General features: G+C 47.1%; 1 protein-coding gene across 6 annotated transcripts in view; it reads right to left on the bottom strand.

Annotated features, from left to right (window-relative positions):
* The window catches only part of robo2 (roundabout, axon guidance receptor, homolog 2 (Drosophila)), a 1,315,623-nt gene extending 1,309,460 nt beyond the window's left edge, over positions 1-6,163 (bottom strand). For all 6 annotated transcript variants that reach the window (XM_063050228.1, XM_063050229.1, XM_063050235.1 and 3 more), the window contains exon 1: positions 2,949-6,163. In XM_063050228.1, coding sequence (XP_062906298.1) covers positions 2,949-3,084 — 136 coding nt within the window. In that variant the 5' untranslated portion in view covers positions 3,085-6,163. The remainder of the gene's footprint in view (positions 1-2,948) is intronic.
* Positions 6,164-16,415: the final 10,252 nt, after the last annotated feature.

The raw sequence follows: 16,415 nt of genomic DNA, 5'->3' as shown, positions 1-16,415 counted from the left end.
CTAAGAGGAGAGCAAAAGTTCAAATGTGCTTCATCCTCCATGATTCCCTCTCTGTACTTCAGCCTCAAGCTTTATATTTTATAGAATTCTTGAACATTGTTGAATGTTGTTTTTGCTGCAAGTTGCACCAACACACCACAGCAAATTCCTAATACAGGCAGCTGTGTATGGTGAATAAAGTTGATCCTCGATCAGCGATCTGCTAGAAGATGACAGTATCAGTGGATGAAAGGAATTGTCGATGTATCTGGTGAAGACCCTACATCAGCAATGTTAAGAGCTGTGGGAAATGGATCCAACTGTAGGATTAACTGGAGACCATCTTCAAAGAGCTTGCATGGGTATGATGGGCTGAAGGGCTCCATCAATCAACACAGTTTTCCTGCAGATCCATGGAAGTCTCCAGGTGCACAGATTTGAGGAGTTGTTGAAGCAAATACCATGGTGGGGAACATCTGTGACCTGAGAATTACAGCAAATGGCAAGAGAATAACCTCTTGAATACTGGACTGACGAGATGGAGTGGATGTGGGGAGGATGATCACTATAGTAAGGAGTCTAGGACCAAAGGGCACGGACTCAGAAAGAGGGACGTTCATTTAGAATAGAAACATAGAAAACCCACAGCACAATACAGGCTCTTCGGCCCACAATGCTGTGCCAAACATGTACTTACTTTAGAAATTACCCTGGATTACCCATAGCCCTATATTTTTCTAAGGTCCATGTACCTATCCAGAAGTCTCTTAAAAGACCCTGTCATATCTGCCTCCATCACCAGCCATTCCACGCACTCACCACTCTCTGCATAAGTAACTTACCCCTGACATCTCCTCTGTACCTGCTTCCGAGCACCTTAAGACCGTGCCCTCTTGTGTTAGCCATTTCAGACTCTGACTATCCACACAATCAATGCCTCTCATCATCTTGTACACCTCTATCAGGTCACCTCTCATCCTCCGTCGCTCCAAGGAGAAAAGGCCAAGTTCACTCAACCTATTCTCATAAGGCAAGCTCCCCAATCCAGGCAACATCCTTGCAAATCTCCTCTGCACCCTTTCTATGGTTTCCACATCCTTCCTGTAGTGAGGCGACCAAAACTGAGCAAAGTACTGCAAGAAGGGTCTGACCAGGTTCCTATATAGCTGTAACCTTACCTCTCGGATCTTAAACTCTATCCTACGGTTGATAAAGGCCAATGCACCATATGCTTTCTTAACCACAGAGTCAACCTGCGCAGCTCCTTTGAGTATCCTATGGACTCGGACCCCAAGATCCCTCTGATCCTCCACACTGCCAAGAGTTTTACCATTAATACTATATTCTGCCATCATATTTGACCTACCAAAATGAACCACCTCACACTTATCTGGGTTGAACTCCATCTGCCACTTCTCAGCCCAGTTTTGCATCCTACTGATGTCCCACTGTAACCTCTGATAGACCTCCACACTATCTACAACATCCCCAACCTTTGTGTCATCAGCAAATTTACTAGCCCATCCCTTATCCAGGTCATTTACAAAAATAACGAAGAGATGAGGTTCCAGAACAGATCCCTGAGGCACACCACTGGTCACCGACCTCCATGCAGAATATGACCTGCCTACAACCACTCTTTGTCCTCTGTGGGCAAGCCAATTCTGGATCCACAATCAAGGTCATTTCTTATAACACAGCCTGATACCAGCTGAGTTGCTCCCTGGAGGTCAGATTCAACAGGTACTTCGAGAATTGTTGAAGTGCAAGCATTGGTGTGGCAAAGGACCTCCTCCATGTCTGAGAAGGTTCTCGGTCATCCAGGTCATTGTATATCAAGCAGTAATAAATCAAGGCAACTGGACTTGCTGGGTTATCCATTAGTTCAAAGATAAGAATCATTATCTCTACCACTCTTAATGAGCCTCATGTGATTGCTGTACTTTAAACGACTCACAGAGTTTATAAGTCATGGTTCAGAACTTAAGAAGCCTCTAGGATGAGTGGTGAAATATCTTCTGGACAGCACAAGTCCAGTTGCCTTGACTGCTCTCCTCCAAGGATGGTCTCTTTGTCTTGGTGGAGAGACTAGTGAGTTCCTGAGGTCCAGAGGGGGATTACCCATGGCGGTAAGATCAAGGGGGAGGTTCCAGACAAACAGCAATCCAGCCAGGACCTCAAAGGTGAAGATGACACGTGACAACGGCAGTGGAGGTGGAGGAACGTTGCAGCAGGTGAAGGGCTCCCAGTCATCTCGCGTTCCATGCCTCTGCACCCTGACCCCGATCCCGATCTGTCAGGAACTGGCTGGTGGCTGCCCGTGCAGCAGCCCCCGGACATTAAACAAGGTCACACACAGGCGTTTTCCATCAAGATGGAAAATACCTCGGATTTTAAGAGCCCGTCTTCACCCTGTTGATGTTCCGGAACCCAGATCAAACCCAGTGGCAGGACTCGAATACACAGCACCGATGGGCGTGTCGCCGGCGTCAGAGTTCTCTCCACTCACAGTAAACTCTTGTCACACCCCAGCCGGGACCCTCGCCTGACGCTCGACGGCATGTTCAATCCCCGCCAACAACTTGGAAAGGACAGAGGCAAGGCGCAGGCCGGATGGGATTCCGGCGCATTTGGCTCGCTCCAGTCGCCCACCACAGATGGGTTCATCAGCGCCCCTCGCCCCTTGTCGCCAGATGACCAGAGTCTCCCAACTCCCTTTGCCAACATCAACGCCGTCTTTGACCGCAAGACCATCCACATTACAGCATCACTTGGCTAGCGACTGGTCAAACGTGGGTTAACCCGACCCCCTCACTCTGGGGAGCCTGGTATCTGTTAAACCACACCATGACAATACTGAATACATACAACAGCTCAAAGCAATAGCAAATACATTGCGTGAACACACACACACACACATCTCGCTCTCCCACCGTACAATCTGAGCATCAGACACCTCTGCGACTCACCACCTTTCCAGTGCCTCCCCTTGGGTCGGTTTTGCTTGGAGTCACTTTGCTGGGTGCAGGGTCCGCACAGTAACAGCAGGGTGACGAAAGCGACCTCCAGCGGGGCTTGTCTCGTCAGCCGAGCCGCGGGAAACATCTCCCCAAGTTTGCTGGGCACGGCGCGCAGTTTTTACCTTCCTCTCTGCCCTCCCATCTCGCCGTCCTCCCATGCTCTCCCCTCCGGCGGCGGGCAGCCGGGCATCATGGACTCGGCGCGCTGAGACTCCCCGGTCTGCGGCAGGCGAAATCAGACTGAAGCAGACCCGAGCAGAGCAGCATGATATCTCCTCAGAACCACAGTCGCCAACATTGTGCGGGCTATGCAGTCGCAGGAAAAAGAATCATCGCCCCAGGTTTCAGAGGGAATAGAGACTTCAGCATGATGCTGTTAGTCCGGGAGCACACAGCAACGATCGTTCTCTCTCTCTCTCTCTCCACCCCCTTGCGAGTGAAACAAAATATATATATAAAGCTTGATGTTTGGAACTAAGTATCACAGTTTACGCGAGGATTTATAAATGCAAGAGATTCTGCAGATGCTGGAAATCCAGAGCAACACACGCAAAATGCAGGAGGAACTCAGCAGGTCAGGCAGCATTTATGAATAAACATTTGATGTTTCAGGTCGAGACCCCTCATCAGGACTGAGGAGGAAGAGGGAAGAAACCAGAATATAGAACATAGAACATTGCAGCACAGTACAGGCCCTTCGGCCCGCGATGTTGTGCCGACCTTTTGACCTTCTCCAAGATCAACCTAATGTTTCCCTCCTACATAACCCTCCATTTTTCTTTCATCCCTGTGCCTATCTAAGAATTTCTTAAATATCCGCAATGTATCTGTCCCCACCACCACCCTTGGTAGAATGAGAAGGTCGGGTGAGGGGGGGAGGGGAGTACCAGCCTGCAGGTGACACCAAGTGAGGGGGAAGGTGGGGTGGAGGGTGAAGTGAGGACCTGGGAGGTGAGAGGTGGAAGAGGTAAAGGGAAAAAGAAGAAGGAATCTGATAGGAGAGGAGAGTGGAGCGTGGGAGAAAGAGGAGGAGGAAGGGAAGCAGATGGAGGTGATGGACAGGTGAGGAGAAGAGAAAGGGTGAGAGTGGAACCAGAATGAGGGATGGAAAAAGAGAGAAGGAGGGAGGGGAGAGAAATTACTGGGAATTAGAGAAGTCAATGTTCATGCCATCAGGTTGGAGGCTCCTCAAACAAAATACAAATGGCAGTAGAGTAATAAATGTGTCTGAATGGGAATGAGAAATAGAATTGAAATAAGTGGCCACTGGTATAGAAGTGTTGCTAGTCCTGAGGCACACACTTGCTCCACCCAGTGGAAGCCAGTCTCCTCTTTCCCCTCCCCCTTTCTCCCTCCCCTCCCACTCTCCCTTCCCCCCCTCTCTCTCCCCCTCTCCCTACACAGAGGAACACAGTGGTTCATTGGAACACAAATTGGTAAATTGATATATTATTGTCACGTGTACTGAAGTACAGTGAAAAACCTGTCTTGCATGCCATCTATACAAATCAAATCATTACACAAGGTAAAACAATAACACAATGCAAAATAAAGTGTTACAGTTACAGAGAAAGTGTAGTGCAGGCAGAGAATTCGGACCAAGCCCATAACAAGGTACATTGTGAGGTCAAGAGTACATCTTGTTGCACTAGGGTTCAATAACGTTAAACAGCGGAGTAAAAGTCGTCCTTGAGCCTGGTGGTATATGCTTCCAGGCTTTTGCATCTTTTTTTTGCCTGATGGAAGCGAGGAGAAGAAAGAACATCTGGGGTAGGTGAGGGGAGGGAGGTTGTTTATGTTGGCTGCTTTACCAAGGCACTGAGAAGTGTACACAGAGCCCACAAAGTGGAGACTGATTTCCACGATGTGCTGAGCTGGGCAGTTTCTTGCAGTCCTGTGCAGAGAAGTTGCTTTACCAAGTTGCTGTGGAATTGGATAGGAAGAACACAACAACGAGCTGAACAATCGAAGAGTTGTTTCGAATATCTATATTTATTTTGGATGTGATTAAGTGGAACATGAAACCTTCGCTGCTTTTTTTGTGTGGTTCAATTACTATCATTAATTGCCTTGGGAAGCTGGAGATTCTGACTGTACAGTATATCATACCCGCTACCAGTATTCTGAAGAAATGTTTGGATAATTCAGAGTTTAAATCACAGCAGTGTCAGCATTGAGATCCTTGAGAAAGCATTATTGCAATTAACAGTAACACTGCATTGCCAGGGTTATTGGGAATTTATTTTTAATGAAATATCTGCTTAATTGCAGTGTTGTAGTGTGAAAAAGAAATGTTATGGCATACACATTCAGTGGTCACTTTATTCAGTACCCCCTCTGCCTAATAAAGTGGCCACTGACTGCAAGTTGATCGTCTTCTGCTGCTGTAGCCCATTCACTTCAAGGCTCGATGTGTTGTTCATTCAGAGATGCTCTTCTGCACACCACTGTTGTTGCATGTGGTTGTTTTATTTACTGTCACTTTCCTGTCAGCTTGAACCAGTCTGCACATTCTCCTCTGACCTCTCTCATTAACAAGGTTTTTTTACCCACAGAACCCCGGGGGTGGGGGGGGGGAGAAGATGGCGGCAGATATCTGTTATCTGTCAAGTAGGGGATCGTGCACAACCCTGATTTGATGGAGATAAATGTGAGAGCACGGAGGAACATCTGGAAAATTTCTGAAATGCCCGCTTCGCTGCCGCTGCTACTGTGTGGTAACCGGAATCTCCGGAGCAGAAGGCCTCGAGATCCTCGACTTTGCGTATTTCAGCGGCCGGAGAGAGGTCGAAGGCGCTCGGCAGAGGATAGCATTCGGGAGGCTGGTCGGAAGATCGGAGTTTTCGGACGGATGGACTCAGTGTCGGCTGTGGTCAGCTGCTTTCAAGGTATCGGCAAGTTGACGGTGCCTGGAGGTTAATGGCAGCGAGTTTCTCCCTTTTGCCGCCTGCTATCGGGGACTCGGGACTTTGAGACTTTTTGTTACTGTGCCTATAATCTGTTCTTCATCAAATTATGGTATTGCTTTGCACTGCTGTAACTATATGTTATAATTATGTGGTTCTGTCAGTGTTAGTCTTTGGTTTGTCCTGTTTTCTGTGATATCACTCTGGAGAAACATTGTATCATTTCTTAATGCATGTATACATTTCTAAATGACAATAAAAGAGGACTGAGTGTTCTCATAATCTAATCTAAACCGCCACTTACTAGCTATTCTTTTAGTTTCACACAACATTCTCTATAAACTCTAGAGACTAGGTGATCAGCAGTTTCTGAGATACTGAAGCCAGCCCATCTGGCACCAACAATCAAAGCCACTTAGATCACATTTCTTCCCAATTCTGATGTTTGGCCTGTTCAACAACTGAACCTCTTGACCATGTCTGCATGCTTTTATGCATTCAGTTGCTGCCACGTAATTGGCTGACTGGACATTTGCATTAACGAGCAGGTGCACAGATGTATGTAACAAGGTGGCCACTGAGTGTAATAGGACCAGTGGGAATCATTTCCGTCTGCATTTATGTAAACAACTGGCAGGCAGCTCCCTCCTTCTGACAACCTACACTGCTGATAGCGTGTTGAGTGTGTCAAGTATTGAAATTTTTAAAAGAACTGTTTAATCAAAATTCAGTGCTCTCAGAAAGATGATAAGCCGAGATGCTCCAGCTACGTGGAGTCCAACCCCATTTCTTTCAGAGAGGGCTCTGACAGGTTCAGTGGCAGCTGCCCCTTCGCATCCAAGAGACGCCTGAGAGGTTTTATAGGTGAGCAGCGATGTTTGAAGGTTTCACACTTCATTGGTATTCCTCCTCTGTCAAAGCTGCAAGACAGGAGGCCCATACTAACTTCCCCCGTCCGTTGCACACTGATTACAACACTGCTCCGGCTAGTTACACGGTATCTCACTCTGTACATGCTTCGCAATGCATCCCCGCCTCCCGCAATGATAGGCAGACCCAGCAATTCATCCCCTTCTTTCTCCTCAGAATAAGTGTGGCTGAACACTCGTACTTCTGAGACAGGGAGCCGTATGTTCAGGCCAGAAGACTGCAGGTGCCATGGGAGTTACAGTCTGTTGCCTTTCAGAGCACTTGTCTTTATTATCTACCTTGCTTTAAGTTGTGAGAATGTGGGGAGAATGAGCAGCTGACACTGAGTGCAGACTTGATGGGCCAAGGTAAATTGATAAATTCATTTATTATTGTCCGTAAGACATAAGAGGATAATTAGGCCATTTAGCCCATTGAGTCTGTATCATGGCTAATTTATTATCCCTCTCAACCCCATTCCCCTGCCTTCTCCCCATAACCTTTGACATCTTGACTAATCAAGAATCTATCAACCTTCACTTTAAACCAATGGCTTGTCCTCTGCAACTGTCTGTGGCAATGAATTCCACAGATTCACCACCCTCTGGCTGAAGAAATTCCTCCTCACCTCTGTTCTAAAGGGGTGTCCTTCAGTTCTGAAGCTGTGCCTTCCAGTCCTAGACTCCCCCACTACAGGAAACATCCTCTCCACATTCACTCCATCTGTGCCCTCTGGTCCTGGACTCCCCCACTATAGGAAACATCCTCTCCACATCCACTCTGTCTGTGGCCTTTCAATATGACAGAAGACTGCAAGTACTAGGAGAGTCACAGTTGGTTGACTTTCAGAGGATCTGTCCTTGTTATCCACTTTGCTTTAAGCTATGAGAACATGGGGAGAGTTGATATGTATGAACGGCTGATGCTCAGTGAAAACTCGATGGGCCAAAGATAAATTTGGGTTTATTATTGTCACATGTACAGTGAAAAACTGTTTTTTCATGCCATCCATACAGATCATTTCATTACATGAGTGCATTGAGGTTGTAGAATGTAATAACAGAATAGAGGCACAAGAGATACAGATTTCCTCATGAGTTCCTTATCAACTGCCTATTTCCATCCACAGAAAGTAGAATATATTGTTACTATTACAGAGAAAGTGCAGTGCAGGGGGACAATAATTTTCATATAATGCATGCCCTACATGATTAGGTGGCAGGGTGGAGATACATCTCTACCAAAGGAGGTGTAAGGCACTCCGTCCCTCCACAAGCCTGCAGGTCACCCGTGGGCAAGGTGTAGCACCTGCTTAGCTCCTCCCCCTCCCCTCCCCCCTCCTCGCCCCCTGGGTCAGGGTCATATAAAGCCATGAGAGCAGGCGGTGGATGGTCATGTGAGCAGTTGATGCACATCACAAGTCCTGGTTATGTGACCACTGAAACCAAGCAGACAATCTCTGAGGAATACTGATAATGTCTGGGGTTACCCATCTTGTAAAGACACTGCCCAGAAGAATGCAATGGCAAAACACTTCTGTCTAAAAATTTGCCAAGAACAATCATGGTCATGGAAAGACAATATCATACAACACAGCAAATAACGAATGAATGAACTATGATTTTATGATGGCCTATTCTATGTAGATGTGAGGGCATGTCAGGAAATTACCCAAAAGGAGAGCTGTGGAGATGATTCAGCAATGAACAACAACTTTAATAACAGACTGAAAAAAAATAACAAGCCACGAGAGGCCACAAACCAAGACCGAAAAGACACTAAACAACACAGTTAACAAGGTTACAGAAGGCTAGGAGCAACTGGTTTTGATTGACTGGTTTGACTGAGAGAACAAGGACTGTGGCTGAGAATTAGGTTTAAATAAGCTGTGGGTGATAAGTTGGAAATGAGTGGCAGGTGACTCCTATTAGCTGGGTGGAGACTGGGAGAGGTGCCTGCCTGTGTAGGCCTGACAGGGCAAACCCTTCCTACAGCCAAAACCCAACGGCCCAGGACGATGTGGATGGGTGCAGTGGAACTCCTCAATGAGTGAGGGATCCAAGGTGAAACTGGACAGCACCCAAGACCTCTCCTCAGTTAACCAGGTAACTCTTTCCCAGTTAACCAAGTAACGCACACTGGTTCATGCCAATATGAATCCATCCACCGGTGAGCCATGTACACCGAACCACCTTCTACCACTCTAGGTTCCAGAGGTTTAGGCTCAGGTGGGACAACAGGATTGAAGCATGCCACCTGGAGGCTAGGTGTGATCCTGAGAAACAGTAATAGCTGGAGACAGTAATGGGTAATCTTGAAGGGCCATATGAACTAGCGTGAGAGCTTTCTGGAGTTGACACGCAGGGGCAGGTCTCGGGTGGACAGCCAGACACAATCCCCAAGCCAGAGTAGTCTGGCCTTGTGCCACCAGTGGTTAGCCTAGCTGGCAGTAATCATGGATGGCAAATAGGATGGCCTTCCGTGCCCTCTTCCAATTATTATGGCAGCCGTGAATCCAGGCCCTAGTGGATGGGACCTCCACCATTGTCTCCTCCTAGGGAAACAACACAGGTTGGTAGCCATAAAGCACCTCAAAGGGTGATGTACCCATGGCAGAGGAGGTATGTAAATTATGGGACAGTTCAGCCCAGAACCCAGTTTCTTCTATGTGGACGAGTTAGAGGTGGTGAAGTATCAAAGAAACGTCTCCACTTCCTGACCAGCTTTTCCTGACTGACCATTAGTCTGCGGATGACAGACAGAGGACAAACTTACAAAGGTACAGAGGAGGGAGCAGAAGGCTTGCCAGAATGGGAGACAAATTGTAGGCCCCAGTCCTACACAACGTCCTAAGGGAAACTGTGGAGGTGAACTACATGTTGGCGATCTCAGTGGCTGATGGAAGTCTGGGGAGGGCAATGAAGTGGGCTGCCTTGGAGAACCGGCCCACCACTGTCATGATCAACGTGGCCCATCAGAAGGTGGAAAACTCGCGATGAAGTCCATGGCAATGTGGGACCATGGGCACCAAAGGATCAGTAGGCGCTGCAGGAGCCCAGGGCGCCACTGGTTGGGGGAACTGGACTGGGCACATTGAGGGCAGGTGGCAACAAACTGCGATCCAGTGTCACCGAAAATCCTGAGTCAGTGATACGCCAGGATGGTGGGAGAGGGGTGAGGAGCAGGGTCACTGGAGTGCCTCAGACTTCATGGCTGCCAGCACAAGTTGGCCAGAGCAAGCTCGTACGTACGGCCTGGTGGATCTAATTCTCAAGAACCCGGATGATTGGGGTTAGGATCTGCGAGGATGGAATGATATGATGAGCTGAGGCTGAATCTTCATTTCAGCTGGGATGAACTGTCACAACAGGGCACCCACCTTAGAGTTTTTGGAGCCAGCTTGGTAGGAGATAGTGAAGTTGAATTGTTCAAAAACAAAGGCCCAGCAAGCCTGACATGGGTTGAGTTGTTTTGGCTGTGAGGTTCTGGTGGTTACTCCAGATCAGGAAGATAGTTCTCATCACCCAATGTCTCCATTCTATCAAGGCCCATCTTATGGCAAGTGGCTCCCTGTCTCCTACTCCATGACGGCACTGCTTGGAGTTGAACTTACACAAGAAGAAAGCATAAGCCTGTGTCTTCACATTTGGTCCTCAATGGGAGAAGATGACCCCGACACGCATGTCAGATGTGCCTCTAACACAAAAGGTCTGGAGGGTTTTGGATGGTGGAGATTGAAAGCGGTGGTGGTCTGCAGTAGCACATTAGGTAATTTATGAGGTATTGGGGGCGATTTGGTGAGCAAGGTGGGAGGAGCGGCGATTTGGCTGTAGTTCCTGAGGAAACTGGGGTAGAAATTGGAAAAGCCCAAGAAGCACTGTAGCTGTTTGAGGTAGCATGGTCAGGACTTTTCAACTATGGCACGTACTTTCTCAGGTCCACGGTTATGCCTTGGGGTGAAAGGATGTAACCCAGGAAGGAAATGACTAGGGTCTGGAACTCGCATTTTTCTAATTTGCGGTAAAGTTGGTTTTCAAGGAGATGCTGAAGGACTGAACAGATGTGACTGACATGGTTTTGGGTTCCTTGGAGAGATGAGGATGTCGTTGAGATAGACGGACACATACCTGTGTTGCACGTCTCAGAGGAACTTGTTAATGAAGGCTTGGAAAATGGCTAGACTGTTGGAAAGAGTGAAAGACATCACAAAGTGTTTGTAGTGACCAGCAGGTATTAAGAATGGCGTCATCTACTCATCCCCCTGACGATGGGACTGAGGTTGTATGTGCTCCATAGATACACTTTAGTGAAGATCTGGCTCCCGCTGAGTGTTTTGAATGTGCTATCCATCAAGGGGGGAGGTTTGCTGTTCTTAACAGTGATTTTGTTGAGCCGATTAGATACAGGGATGGAGATCCCCCATCTTTCTTTTTGATGAAGAAGAATCCTGCAACAGCTGGGCACTAGGTTGAATGGTTGAATGAAGCGTGTTGTAGCACTTTGGCGAGGTCTTGGGTCTCGAGACGGGAGGGGGAGATGAGACAACCTCGGGGAGAGGTGGTGCCTGGGAGGAGGTTGATTGTGCAGTCATGTGGTCTGTGAGGAAGGGTACTGGCTTCCCTTTTACTGGAGGTGATGGCTAAGTCGTGGTATTCGTGTGGGAGCTTGATGAGGTCGAGGGTTTCCTCCGTTTCCACAGGGTTACAGGGTGAAGTTAACTGAAGCTGCAGGCAGGAGGTCTGGCAGTCTCCAACTCAGCAGTGAACCAGATGATCAGGTGAAGTGAGGGTCATGATTAGAGAGGCAGAGGTAGCTCAAGATGAGAGGAGTGTTGGAAGAGTCAATCAGGAGGAATTGGATGGACTCACGTGCACAGGCCGTCTGACCATCCCAGACACTAAGAAATGTCTGTCAATGACCATGGTGCAGAAGGGCTGAGAAATAGGCTTGATAGGGAGTCCAAGCTGAACACACAAGAAGTTTCCTGCTGCACTAGAATCCACCCGAGCCTCAGTGCACATAGAGCCAACGGGATGGGGGAAGACAGAGAGAGTAAGGCTTCTCTCCCTAAATGCATGGGCTTTGGAGGGATTGATGACGAGGGTCTTGCAGCCTGAAATAGTTTCAGGAATAGAACTGGTGTTCTGTCTGATGATCTGGAGAACTGTTCCATAGATGGTGCTTGTCAGTTTGGAGGGCTATATTGATGAGGCTTTCAGGGTTGGTGGGCATCTCCTGGGTAGACAGCTCATCTTTCAAGCACTCCAAGAGGCCATGATGGTTATGGGACAGCAGCACCCCTGCATTCCAGCTGTGTTCCGCTGTGAGGGTCCCAAATTCCACAGTGTAATCTCCACTTAGTATGAGACTTAGCTGATCGACTCTTCCATGGTGGAGGATTACAAATACCTGGGGATATGAATTGACAATAAACTGGACTAGTCAAAGAACACTGAGGCTGTCTACAAGAAGGGTCAGAGCCGTCTCTATTTCCTGAGGAGACTGTGGTCCTTTAACATCTGCCGGACGATGCTGAGGATGTTCTATGAGTCTGTGGTGGCCAGTGCGATCATGTTTGCTGTTGTGTGCTGGGGCAGCAGGCTGAGGGTAGCAGACACTAACAGAATCAACAAACTCATTCGTAAGACCAGTGATGTTGTGGGGATGGAACTGGACTCTCTGACAGTGGTGTCTGAAAAGAGGATGCTGTCTAAGTTGCCTGCCATCTTGGACAATGTCTCCCATTCACTACATAATGTACTGGTTGGGCACAGGAGTACATTCAGCCAGAGACTCATTCCACCGAGATGCAACACTGAGCATCATAGGAAGTCACTCCTGCCTGTGGCCATCAAACTTTACAACTCCTCCCTTGGAGAGTCAGCCAATAGGCTGATCCTGGACTTATTTACTGGCGTAATTTACATATTACTATTTAACTATTTATGGTTCTATTACTATTTATTATTTATGGTGCAACTGTAACAAAAGCCAATTTCCCCCAGGATCAATAAAGTATGACTATGACTATGACTTGACACAGGTGAAGTATCTGATTGCTTCCCCGCTTCCATTTCCCAGACGGTCAAAAACCCAGCACATCTCAATGGTAAATTCCTCGTGTATATTGCGAATGGTGGTTTTGTTGTCCCAGCTAGCAGTGGTCCAGGTCAGAGCTCACCCAGTCAGGAGAGAGATGAGAAAGGCAATGTCGGCTCGGTCCTTGGAATACAGAGGTGGCTGGACCTCGGAATATAATTCGCATTGGACAGGAGGTTGCAGCATAGGGTTGGGGATTCAACAAAACACTCAGGCACTGGAATCTGGGACTCAGATGGAGGAGGTTGACTACTGCAGGGTGGTTGTATTGAGACAGAGGGTTGGTTGAGAGTGGTGTGCAGATGGTCAATGGTTTCCTACTGCTTTAGGATTGTGTGCTCATGTTGATGGATGACTTCCTTTAGATGAGCAAACTCTGCTGGGTCAATTGAAGATTCATCCATTCTTTCAGGAATTGTGGAGGAGGCTTGATGCAAAAGCACAGCAGTGGAGGTGGTGTAGTAGTGTGCGATAGCTTTAACAATAGACTGCAAAAATAGCAAGGCTTGAGGGGCCACAAGATAAGAGAGAACAGATACTAAACACACCAATCAACAAAGGAACCGAATGCTAGGTACAACTGGTTGAGCCTGGCTGGTTCGAAAGAGTGAACAAGGACTGTGGCTGAGAGCTGGGTTTAAACAGGCTGCAGGTGATGCCTGTTAGCTGGGTGGAGACTGGGAGGTGCCTGCCTGTGCAGGGCTGACGGGGTATGCCACACTGTCAGAGATGCAGTCTTTGGGAGGTGGCACCTCTTTCTCTCAGGAGTACAAAAGACAATGTAGCACAGTGTAAAATAAAACTGGGAATGTTCTGGGTCAATAATTATCTTCTAACCAAAGTCAGGACCACAGGGACCTTGACTGTTCCCAGTTGGCATTTATGCTGGCTAGTATCTGTGCTAGTTTGTCCCATTAGGATGGAGACATTTCACTTAGTGTTGAAAGAAAGACTTCCTTTTAAACAGCATGTTTCCAAACCTCAAGTCTTCCTAAAGTGCTTTTGGTACATTTCAAAATGAAATTATCTTTATAATGCTATTAAGTTACCTTTATAATGCTGTCTGCAAGCGCACATTTTACAATGGTATATATGAATAGATGGCTCTTTTAATGCCATTGTTGGAGGGATCAATACTGGCCAGGACGCCTGTACAAATTGTCCTGGGACCAGCGCGTAGTTGCCATTTCAAAGAAGCACCGCAGCACCTCTACTTTCTTCGAAGATTGTGCAGAAAGTATATGGTGGCATAATCCAATAATAAATTCACTTCGAACTTTGAATATTGAACTTTGAAAATCTGTTATTCATCGCACTAATACATGGTTTCATCTACATCCACGTGACTGCACTAAGTCCAAGGTCTTATCTGAAACTCAGTAGTGTTGACACTCAGAGATTGAGATCCTGAAGGAACTCATGGGGTTGGGCAGCATCAGCCTTGACTCGGGAGTGGGACAGACATCAGAAACCTCTGATTCAGGCGATAGAGTCGGTGCTGAGCTATACCTGGCAGGTAAATGTGGGGTAAAGAATTGACCTGTGATGCTCTTCCAATGACCTCAGGAACATGTGAGTGTTTGATCCTGATTCAGACTCAGTTATATATCAGGTGTACATCAAAATAAACAGCGTTGCCTTAACAAACAACACAACCTAAGGAATCGAGCAAGAGTCGCCACACGTCAAAGCACCGACATAACGTGTCCAGCATGCCTGGAAGAACACAACAATCTACAAAACAAGTCCCTTTCCTGCCTCCCACCCACCCACTCACATACACAGACAGTCATTCAACTCCAGGACAGACCTCCACTCTCCAGGTTTGGGGCATCAAGCTTTGACTTCTGGACTTAAGATTGACCTTCAGGCTTTGACCTTCAGTATTCACCCCTGGACTAGCCGATGATGGGACCTCGAACTTTGGGGTTCGGACTCTGAGCGCACCGGCCCTTGTGCCTCGTGCTCACATGGATGTACGATCCCAGGATCCAGTGACCTGGGACAGCCGACATCCACAGATCTCCTTTATCATCCAACCACTTCACTGGCATTTGAGTGTGGAGCAGAGGCCTAGGCACCCTACATGTACAGGGTATTGAGTGATTATGATTTAAAGTTCAAAGTACATTTATTATCAAAGTATATATATGTCACTAAATGCAACACGGTGATTCATTTTCTTGCGGGCATTCACAGTAAATACAATAAACGTAGAATCAATGAATGAATGTACCAAACAGGATGGACAGACAATCAATGTGCAAAAGACAACAAACTGCAAATACAAAAGGAAAGAGAAAAAAAGATATAATAATATCGAGAACATGAGATGAAGAGTCCTTGAAAGTGAGTCCATAGGCTGTGGGAACAGTTCAGGGATGAGCAAGTGAAGTTGAGTGAAGTTATCCCTTCTGGTTCAGGAGCCTGATGGTTGAGGGGGAATAACTACTCCTGAACCTGGTGGTGTGGGTCCTGTGCCTTCTTCCTGATGGCAGCAGTAAGAAAGCATGGCCTTGATGATGGATGTTGCTTCCCTGTGACAGTGGAATATCTAACTAATTACCTCCTCTTTGTGTGGCAGTGACACCCAGTGATAACAGTATCACATCAAAGCCAATTATCTCCAAACACACATGAGGGTGTGATAATAAATCACACGATGCTGAGAACAGCCAGGACTTCTGGTTGCTTCTGTCCTGAGGCAATGAATCTAACAATGGGAGCCCTCTCTGCAAAGACCAGATACGGACCAGTGGGTTTGCATTGACTAAGATTTCATTGTATGTTCCAATGAACATGTGACATTTTTATCAGAATATATTTTACTCATAATAAAAATATGTACAATAAACTAAAAGACTTTTTCATTCTTTGCATGCATTGTCAATGCTTTCTGTACTGCTGTACACATCACAGCAGGGCCACCACTCCTGTGGCCCCTTCGGTGGTACACCGTTACAATAACTGAGTGGCTTCCTCACCCTCCCCAGCCCCACCCTCTCCAGTAGCAGAAGATCCCTGGGTCGTCTTACCGACCCACTGAGCCCTCTGTACATGAGACCAATAAAACAAATTGTATTATCTGCATTTTTTAAAAGTCAAATAGATCTCCTTTCTTCCCGGTCGTCTGAAGCAAATTGAACCAAACCTTGGTTAACAGCAGATGACAAGGAAGATTCTGCAGGTGCTGGAAATTTTGAGCAGCGCTCACAAATGCCAGAGGAACTCAGCAGGTCAGGCAGCTGAGAAGTCTGAAGTCCCACACTACCAGGTTCAGGAACAGCTACTTTCCCGCAACCATTCGGTTCTCGAACCAACCGACACAACTCCGATCTTTACAGTCTAGCACCACTGTGAACACTTTCATTGACACGATAACCAATTTAGTGTTTTTTTTTGTTTGAATTGTGTACTTCCTTGTAAAAATTGCGTATAATTCATGTGCAATTTACTTTTTTTTCTGGTGATACTGTGCATCTGATGCTCTGTGCCTGGGGTG

Source organism: Mobula hypostoma, chromosome 6, assembly GCF_963921235.1.
Source record: "Mobula hypostoma chromosome 6, sMobHyp1.1, whole genome shotgun sequence".
NCBI classification, from domain to species: domain Eukaryota; kingdom Metazoa; phylum Chordata; class Chondrichthyes; order Myliobatiformes; family Myliobatidae; genus Mobula; species Mobula hypostoma.
The sequence above is the reverse complement of the archived record's forward strand: the minus strand, read 5'-3'. Positions and strand labels throughout refer to the sequence as shown.